The following is a 9,798-nucleotide window of genomic DNA, read 5'->3' as shown; positions in this document are numbered from 1 at the left end:
TTCTTAAAATTAGACTCATGCCCTACTTTCAACTACAAAAATTTCTAAATAAATATTTATATTTTTCTTTTCCGAATAAAAAAAAATATCATTTGCAACATCTTTAGAAGCCATTATATCAAAAAATACCATAAACAAAAACAAATGACTTTGTGTGCATTTTGAATTACTACCTTTTCTTCATCAACATTTGGCCTTCATTTGAAAAGCATTCTTGAAATCCATTCTAGGCTGATATTATGCTTTGAAATGATAAAAGCAATTATATTTATTATTTTAACATAATAAAATATGCTATTAACTAAAAATGCATTTCAAGAATACTTACCAAATGCAGCCTTAATATACCAATATTTTTTTTTGATAAATAACATACCAATATAAAAGCCTTAGGAAACTCTGGTTGCTGTTAATTCCGGAATTTAGGAAGGAAGCCACAAAGGAGATGCTTTACTTTAAGATTGGAAATTCTTCGTGATTTAAGGGCTTGTTTGGTGACCCCATCAAATTTGGGCCGGGTTTTTTTTTTTTTTTTCAAATCTTGTATTCTGAAAAAGATATGTGGATCAAAGAGGGAACAGAAGTGGGGCCCACAATACAACGAAGTGGGACCCAATAAGACTGCTATACTAAGGGGAGTGGGCCCACCAAAACCCCAAAAGTGTCTTCTTTTCCCAGCTGCCCGGCGGTAATATCCACTGTTTACACATGACCCTCAGACCTCTAAATTTGAAAAAAAAAAAAAAAAAGTACTTATTAGTACTGAATTTCAGAAAAATTTTATATATATAAAAAAAGCCAAAAGCGAGAGCTCCAGCTACAGCTCTCTCGTGTTAGTCCTCCTCCTCACTCCGCAGTCCTCTCTCTTTCTCTCTCTAGAGTTCGTTCTCACACTAGATAGAAGAGATGTGAGAACTGAGTGAAGTACATCTCAAGCTCCGTAGAACCCCCAGTTCGAGCTCTGGAAACCCTAGATTCATGCACCATTATTCAACTGATAACCAGGAGAAGAGAGAGAGCCAAGCTATGTTTCTTCACTATTGACTGGTGCGTCTGTCGAGCTTCTTCCTCTACTTCTCTGTTGCCATTGCTCTCTCTCCTCAATTAGTTCTTTGGGTTGGATTCTAGGTTTCTAGATCTTTAGTTTTTGTTTAATTCTTAGTATTCCCCCCCTTTTTTTTTAAGTTCTTCCGTGGTTTTGAAGGGTCCAGCTTTGAAATCTCACTCTTGATGGGGACTGTTCATGTTGGAATAATATTGCATTTTGCTTTTTAGTGCTTGCAGGTGTATTCCTGCTTTTGTTCTCGATGTTCTGAAAAAAAACTTTAATTTAATTTGCCAGCCACTTTTGCTCTTATTTTATTAAGTTTCAGTTCCTTACTTGTTTGTGAGTTAAGGTAAGCATCAGGATTCAGGAGCCATTGTTTGCTTTTACTCTTTTATCTGCTAAGATTTAGAAATGGGTAAATTCTTTTTGAATTAGAGGATTGTTTCTGATGGTTTGGAAGTTGTCAAGTGCTTCATAAGGTCAGTACTGGATTTGGTTTTCTACTACTATCTAACTCTCTTATTTGATGTGATTTAACTCTGCTTGGCTACTAGCTGCTTTCTGTGTCCTTTAGATACTCTTTCATTTGGAAACTATGCATGTATCATTTGTGTTTAGGCTTTATCTTGATTTGGCAAGACTATGTCTTCCCTGTTTGATCTCAACTTGTTTCTCGATTGGATCTTTGTTATGCTGATTTCCACTCTACTAATCAGTTTAATTGAATCTGGAATTAATTAATTTATTTTGATGGGATTTTCATCTTCTTCGTAGGTTTGTGCAAAAGGAATTTGGTTTACCTGCATAACTGCGTATATACATTAGTTATTTATTGTCCTGGAAATTATAGGACGATTAAGGCCTCAAGTTTCTCTGTGGTGTTGCTCGTTAATTATTCATTACTCAGTACTTCGTTGTTTCAGAAAAAAAGAAATCCTGTGGGTTTTAAAAGGAAGAAAGAATAGAATTTAGTGGAGTACTGGGTTGGTGCTTTAGTTAGAAGATCCATGTAATGATATACAATCATCTGAAATGGAGAGGATTCCTGAATCAAAGATGGTTCCCAGGAAATTTCCTGAGGTGGGTCAGTTGTCAAAGATACGTGCAAATGTTGTCAGAGAAGATGAGGGTCCATCCAGTGCCCGTGGATCTCAAAGTTCAGACTCACCCGCCCTATTAAAAGCATGGAAAGGGAAAAGCTCTTCCCGAGAATCAGAGAAGATTACCCCTGATGTTTTGTCCTTTAAGGGCAGTGGAGATTCCTGTGAAGAAGGTGGTTCTAGTTCTTTCTCTGGGGCTAGTCATCCTCCTGAACCAGTCGATACCGATCTGATGAGAACTGTCTATGTACCAATTGGTCAAAACAAATCTGAGAATGGACGCTTGGTGAAAAGCTTGTCCACGAAGGGTCCCTTTATAGAGGATCTTTCCCTCCGGATTCCTGGCATGAAATCTAGTACACCTATTCTTTCACCTGGAGAAAACCTGGTTGAAGAACCTAATGATTTGGGTACATCATCTTCTCCAGTTTCAGTTCCTCGTGCGTCGCATGCTACAGATAACACACTTCTACCACCAGATTCTGAGGAGAAGGAATGTGTTTGGGATGCTTCTTTGCCTCCTAGCGGTAATGTAAGTCCTCATAGTAGCATCGACAGTATTGGTGTTGTCACTGCTATGAGCATTGTCAACAGCTGTACTAGTACATACAGAAGTGATGGGATTACTAGTGATGGTATGCTTAGTGTGGAAAGGAACTGTGAGAGTGCTAAAGGGAGTGTTAGAGGAGACTCACTTGAAAGTGCAAAAACTAGTGTTAGCCGTGCAAGTGATAGTAGTGGCCTTAGTGATGACAGTAATTGGAGCAATATTACTGGGAGTGCTAATAAGCCTCACAAAGGAAATGATCCTAGGTGGAAGGCCATTCTTGCTGTAAGAGCCCGAGATGGAATATTGGGTATGAGTCACTTTAGGTTGCTCAAACGGCTTGGATTTGGTGACATTGGAAGTGTTTATCTCTCTGAATTGAGTGGGACCAGGTGTTATTTTGCTATGAAAGTGATGGACAAGGCCTCACTGGCAAGCAGGAAAAAATTGACTAGGGCTCAGACAGAAAGAGAGATACTGCAGCTGTTGGACCATCCATTCCTTCCAACTTTGTACACACACTTTGAGACCGACAGGTTCTCATGTTTGGTCATGGAGTATTGTCCAGGAGGTGATTTGCACACTTTGAGGCAGCGGCAGCCTGGGAAACACTTCTCTGAGTATGCTGCACGGTATGTTGAAGTTTTTCATATGTTCAATGTTTCATTTCCTAGCCCTTTGCTTTGGCAACATATTGATATTTTATCCTTATTTTATGTATTGAAGTTAAGATCATGCCCCCCCCCCCCCTGGTTAATATATGAGAAACCCGATCATTTTTTTAAAGAAAATGATTGCTTCTCCGATGGGTGATTCACCTGATCAATTTCATGAGCAAGAAAGTATCTAGGGGTATTTAAGTTAGTAGACTCATCACCCTTTGTATTTAACATAACTCTGCCTATATTATCTACCATGTGCATCACTACTGCTTTTTGTGAACTCTCTCTGTAATAATATTCCATGGTGGTGGTGATGCTTAGTTTTTTCTTTTCCATTATACTTCATCTGTGATTTTTTTGGAGAAGGAAATATTTACCCTTCTCTTTCCTTTTTGTTCTTTAGATTCATGAAAGATTAAAGATTACCTTGTGAACTACGTTGACCTATCTACACTCGAATAGGCTTTTGTTTGATCTTTGTTTGTTATTTTAGAGTTAGAATGTCAAGTTAGTTCGAGGTTACTTTCACAGTTTGCATGTGATGATGCGTTTTGATCTTCACTCTTGTAGCCCTCTGTGACTTGTCATGTCACGGGGACTTATTTCCCTCCCCCCCTGCGGGTGTTTTTATGTGATTGGTGTGGCCGTTGAAGCTATTCTGCACCATTAATGTGATTTGATCAGATTAATTCTTAGAAGATCTTCTAATGCTTTTGATCTTTAAGAAAGCTTCGTAATGGTACTAGACTCAGATGACCTCGAAGTAGACTGACATTCCTAAGCATCCTGAATGGGTTATCAATGATGGGATTGGGTAGAGCAACAGAAGAATCTAAAACATAGGTTTCTAAAAGCTAAGTCAATCAGTGGAGGAGAATTAGGGTGTTCAATCTGTCAATCCTGAAGCTATCAGTGATATCATCTGTGGAAGTTTATTAAAGCTAGGAGGTTTAACTGAATGTTTGCTGTAAATATTTATCCCAAAAGATCGATCTGATGAGAGGAGGGTGTTCACAGCTTTATTAGGAAAGGGATTTCTCACTCACAATCGATATTGGATTAACACTCCCCTAACGTGTAGGTAGGTTGGAACCACTGTACACGCGGATGGAACCGGAAGGGAGGCAGGACGTAACCTGCTTTGATACCATGTAAATGATGGTATTGATACTATCATTGAATGTTTTACCAATGATGGATTAGGTAGAGCAACTGAAGAATCCAAAATATAGGTTTGTAAAAGCTAAGTCAATCAGTGGAGGAGAATTAAGGTGTTCATCCGTGTAATGTTATTAAGGCTAGGAGGTTTAACTGAATGGTTGCTGTAAATCTTCATCCCAAAAGACCGATCTGATGAGAGGAGAGTGTTCACAGGTTTATTAGGAAAGGGATTTCTCACTCGCAATCGATATGGGATTAACACTCCCCTCATGTGTAGGTCGGTCGGAGCCACTCTACACGCAGATGGAACCAGAACGGAGACGGGACGTAACTTGTCTGATACCATGTAAATCTCCATCTCAAAAGACCAATCTGTTGGGTGAAGGGACTCACAAGTATATGAGGTAAAAAAAAAAAAAGGCTATGAGGGACTATTCTCCCAACATTTGCCATGCTCATGATGTGGTTTTACTGAGTTGCAAGTTCTTTCTACTATATCAATGAAGTAGTCAGGACAAGGAAGGAGGTTGTACATGATGAAGTGGTCCTGGGATTTGATGTGGATTTGGTGAATGTTTTTCTCCTTATGATAGTTATAAGGACCTTTGTACAGTTATACATTGAAAAGAGTCCTAGTTATATGAATGATCATTCTTTTGAAGGTGCATTTCTTGGGAAGTGAAAAGTGCTATGCTTTTCCTTTTCCTCTTTTTCCATATTTTTTCCCTTCTCCCGTCGGATCAGAAGGAGAAAACATGTTTATCTATTATTAAATTGTGCTAGTTTAAATAAATAAGGAGCTGAGCTTCCCCCCCAACCCCCCCCCCCCCCCCCCCCGCCCAAAAAAAAAAAAAAAGGATAAGGATACAGAGATTCCCCAACAACTGAAACAGGGTGAGACAGTTTCTGTACAATCTGCATATTTTCTCATGAATTGCTCTCTACCTATTCTGGAAATATAGCATGCGTGTTAATATCTGAAAGTTCTCTACATCAAGCAGTGTGCCATTGCAACATCTGCGTGGGGGTGGGAGGGTGGAAGTGTACAAACATTATTAAAGAAAAAGGAAACAGGAAACATGGAGACAATGAGAGCATGGTGGTTGAGATAACCCCGATTTCTCCATCCAGTGGCACATACATCAGCAATCTGATGGACAAGTGGAAGGACATGACATGGGAAGGAAGGTCTCCTATGCAAAAGTAATGGAAGAAAATTCCCTCGAAGTCTCCCACTATGGAACACAACATATACAATCGAGGATGTCATTGGATGATACTGTATGAAGTTCTCATTGCTTCCATGAGCTCCACTAGATGACAAAAAGGCCCTTGAGACAGGGTAGTGGGGTTGTGCTATCCATCCCTCCAATGGGTGAATTAACTTTCCTGGTTAAGTGCAGGGAATATAAAATAATTGTCAGGATAATGACTATACCACATTTCTTAATAAGCAATGTAGAAATTCAGCAGTGCCATTGCATCTGCTGCCTTCTCCAGCTTTGATTGAATGACTTGACTGAGAAAGGAGCTGTTAAAGCTGGCCTTCTATATTTAATTATATGCACTATAGCAGTTGGGCTTATGGTGGCTGCATCAAGCAAATCCCCCCCCTCCCCCACCCCCGGCGGCAAAAAAAAAAAAAAAAAAAAAAGAAAAGAAAAAGAGAGAGGTGTTGGGGGGAGGAAGATTCCTGTTGAAAGGCACTACATATTTGTATGTGGGTTACTTTTGTAGATTTTATTTCTACCTTCAACCATCTGATATCATGGTGTTTTCTCCTTCTTTTTAATAAAATTTGATTTTGTGAAAAGAAAATTTATCTAAAAATATTTCTTATTTCTAATGGTTGTCTCTTTTCTGGGACACAGTGACTGTTCCTCACCCATTGATTCATTCTCCTTTTCCCATGAGGCATGGTTTGATATCTTGAACTTAGCTCTATCTCATGGGTCATGGCTAAAGGAGTGTATGAGATTATGTGGGGCTGGAAATTTTGAAAATCAATTGAACAGGCAGAAAGTTGCCCATGACTCCCATATGGAATTTGTGGTTGGAGAAAAGTTGTGGATCATTCGATGGTTAAGTGGAACCAGCACATAGGGTTGTGAAGGCAATTGCCATTGTGGTTTTTGGGCTTCTATTGTGGAAAGTTTATATATTACGAGATACATAAGTTAGACTGGAATAATACGTTTTTCTTGTAAAGCTTGTTTATGATATCTGTTTGTATCATTCAGTTTTGGGGCCTTATATGTTTTAGACTTATAGTATGTCTGTTTGTTTGTTTTCGTCTTAATAAAGCTTGTACTCATGCGTATGAGATTGTCTATTCAAGATTGAAGTAGCTTGGGTTTGTTAATGAGATCAGTGGACATAATAAAGCTGAAAAGAAGTGAAAGATCTTGAACCAAACGAAAATCAGGGGAGATGGCTGTTGAAAGCGAATTTTCTAAGATTTTTTGAAGGGAAGAAGTGATTTGGCATCAAAACTTAATAGTTGAGAGTAAGGCGATAGATATAGCAGAGTCTTCCATTGGATTGCTATTAGCAATTCAAATCTACTATAGTAATTTTATTTTTAAGGGTTGTGGGTGGGCTAGGAAGGAAGATGAGGGTTTTCCCACAAATGTTGATGGCTTTGAGTTCCCCCTATTCTCTTCTCTTCAGACAAGGAGATATATTGAGATTGATACATTTAAGTGATGATAAAACCTAGTCCAGAGCATCTGTCATTATTTTTTTGGCTGTTCTGAATCAGGTTATTCACAAGTAATTCCTATTCCTAACCACTTGAAGTTTGGACCAATGCACCATGGCATACAGAATATTCTCTTGGAGGAGTTGTTACAGTCTAATTGGTATTGGGGCTATACTCTAGTTCTCTTGAATTTTTCATAAACATTAGAGAATATCTCTTTTTTGGCACTGAGTGGGAAGTTGCACTTATGGTATCTTAATGACATGATTGGATCAGTCAGAATATACAAGGGACCTGTTGATTTGATACAAAAAAGAGACAAATGAAAACTGCCTGGGACCAAATATAAGCCAAATTTAAGCTACAATAAACGACAGTAATAAGAAGAGATGGCCCACAGTATTTACTCGAGCCCTCTGATTACATTCTCTGAACGAGTTGCCAACTTGTTAGCCAGTTCTCAACCTGTGAAACCAGCCAATGACTATGATGGAGTTCCAATGGGAAATTAATTTTTTTGTTTTATTTTCTTGTTAGTTTAAGTTTTTTCCAAGCTGTGCTCATGTACTGCTGACTCATACAACCACCATATGCATCAATTGTATGGTACGATATATATGTGTGTGTATATATATATATATATATATATAAATTTGAACTTAAAAATTAGCTAGGATATCTTTGAACTTTCTCAATGTGCTCAATTTTGCAATTTTTTGCAATTTATTTGTAAGCTCTGGAAAAAAATCTCTTATGCTGCTGTTCTATTGAAAGGGTTGAAAACATCATATGGGCGTACTCTCCACTATAGCTTTAACATCTTAATTCGTAAATGCTTAGTTGGACAGTGTTGTTTTCTTTAAGGACAGTTCATCTTTGGGACTGATTTCAATTTCACTGATCATCATCTGCTGATGATTATCTATCACTTCAATATCTTTTTTAAATGAAATATAATCTTCCTTTGAAGGTTGAAGGAAACCTTTATTCTTAATGCTCTATTTCTCTGTTATTTCTATATTTTTTAAAATTGTTTGTTCTTCTCATATTTGTTTTAAATCAGATGACACTGATTTTGGTCTTCATTAAGCAGGTTTTATGCAGCAGAAGTACTTCTGGCCCTCGAGTATCTCCACATGTTGGGAGTGGTTTACAGGGACTTGAAACCAGAAAATGTTCTTGTCCGTGATGATGGCCACATAATGCTATCAGACTTTGATCTCTCCCTAAGATGTGCAGTCTCACCTACCCTGATAAAGACCTCATTTGATTCAGATCCCTCAAAACGCGCCGGTGGTGCATTTTGTGTCCAGCCAGCATGTATTGAGCCTTCTTCTGTTTGCATCCAACCAGCATGCTTTATTCCACGGATCTTTCCTCAGAAGAACAAGAATAAAAATCGAAAGCCCCGGGCTGAGGCTGGGCAGCCAGCCAGCACGCTGCCAGAGCTTGTAGCTGAGCCGACAGCAGCCCGGTCCATGTCCTTTGTTGGAACTCATGAATATCTGGCCCCAGAAATTATAAAGGGAGAAGGTCATGGCAGTGCTGTGGATTGGTGGACTTTTGGTATCTTCTTGCATGAGCTCCTGTATGGAAAGACCCCATTTAAGGGTTCAGGAAACCGTGCAACACTGTTCAATGTGGTTGGACAGCAATTGAGATTTCCAGACTCACCCGCAACCAGTTACTCTAGCAGGGATCTGATTCGGGGCTTGCTGGTGAAAGAGCCCCAGCACCGCCTTGGGGTAAAGAGAGGAGCAACTGAGATCAAGCAGCACCCATTCTTTGAAGGTGTGAACTGGGCGTTAATTCGGTGCAGCACCCCACCTGAGGTGCCGAGGCCAATGGAGCCTGAGCTGCCTGGAAAATTTGGGGTAGTCGATACTGTTGGGGTGGGGAGCAATAGTAAGAGGATGGCAGGTGCAGACATGAAGTCTGGGGGTAAGTATCTGGACTTCGAGTTCTTCTAATATTTGGATCTCCATGATTCTTAATCTGTTGTATTGGCATGCTTTGTTAAATTATAAAGAACTTGCCTGCAATGCCCTGTCTTACATAAAGCTTTAACATCTGAGAGTTCTTAGGACCGTTCGGAGGATAGTACACTGTACACTGTTCTTTTTTCCAGGAATGCTGATTCAGGAATGTTCTACGTTTGGTAACAACTGTTTCTGTTTCTGTTATATTTCTTGGAACAGAAATTGTGGAATAGTTTTGGGTACTCTTTAACTGATGTACTATGCCATCGTCCACTCACTCTCATGCTTTTGGTCGACAACAAAGACTGTAATCCAAGTTCCCAAGTAAATCAATTGATATGTTTGGATCCAGAATCACTTCACCCATAGGATCTAAATAGGGGTGAAAAAGTGCCGGTTGGGTTGGGTGTTTTAAACTCCATCCCAACCCCGAGTTATCTTAGCTCAGCCCAAGCCCAACCCTCCCCTTAGGTCGGGCTGAGATGTTTCAGCCCAGCCCGGTCTGGCCCTGATTGACCCTGATCAGACTGGGTTGGGCTGGGTCGGGTTGAATCACAAATTTTGTGGTTGGCAAGACTCTGAGATCCTTCGCTCTATCTG

General features: G+C 39.5%; 1 protein-coding gene across 2 annotated transcripts; it reads left to right on the top strand.

Annotated features, from left to right (window-relative positions):
* The first annotated feature begins 795 nt into the window (after window positions 1-795).
* LOC122065176 (serine/threonine-protein kinase D6PKL1-like) lies at window positions 796-9,384 on the top strand. 2 transcript variants are annotated; one of them, XM_042628978.1, is made up of 3 exons: window positions 796-1,047; window positions 1,823-3,327; window positions 8,313-9,384. In XM_042628978.1, exons 2-3 carry the CDS (start codon window positions 2,081-2,083, stop codon window positions 9,187-9,189), a joined length of 2,124 nt encoding a protein of 707 aa, XP_042484912.1. In that variant the 5' UTR covers window positions 796-1,047; window positions 1,823-2,080; the 3' UTR covers window positions 9,190-9,384. The 2 variants fall into 2 exon arrangements, with proteins under 2 accessions (XP_042484912.1, XP_042484913.1); XM_042628979.1 differs by lacking the exon at window positions 796-1,047 and adding an exon at window positions 1,086-1,527.
* Window positions 9,385-9,798: the final 414 nt, after the last annotated feature.

This window comes from Macadamia integrifolia, unplaced genomic scaffold (genome assembly GCF_013358625.1).
Source record: "Macadamia integrifolia cultivar HAES 741 unplaced genomic scaffold, SCU_Mint_v3 scaffold1913, whole genome shotgun sequence".
NCBI classification, from domain to species: domain Eukaryota; kingdom Viridiplantae; phylum Streptophyta; class Magnoliopsida; order Proteales; family Proteaceae; genus Macadamia; species Macadamia integrifolia.
The sequence above is the reverse complement of the archived record's forward strand: the minus strand, read 5'-3'. Positions and strand labels throughout refer to the sequence as shown.

Bases quoted from the DNA above. Each gene is read 5' to 3' on its own strand.
- LOC122065176 (XM_042628978.1), top strand. From the start codon at position 2,081: ATGGAGAGGATTCCTGAATCAAAGATGGTTCCCAGGAAATTTCCTGAG. The intron at 3,328-8,312 runs GTATGTTGAAGT...TTCATTAAGCAG, and splicing joins TTCTCTGAGTATGCTGCACG to GTTTTATGCAGCAGAAGTAC.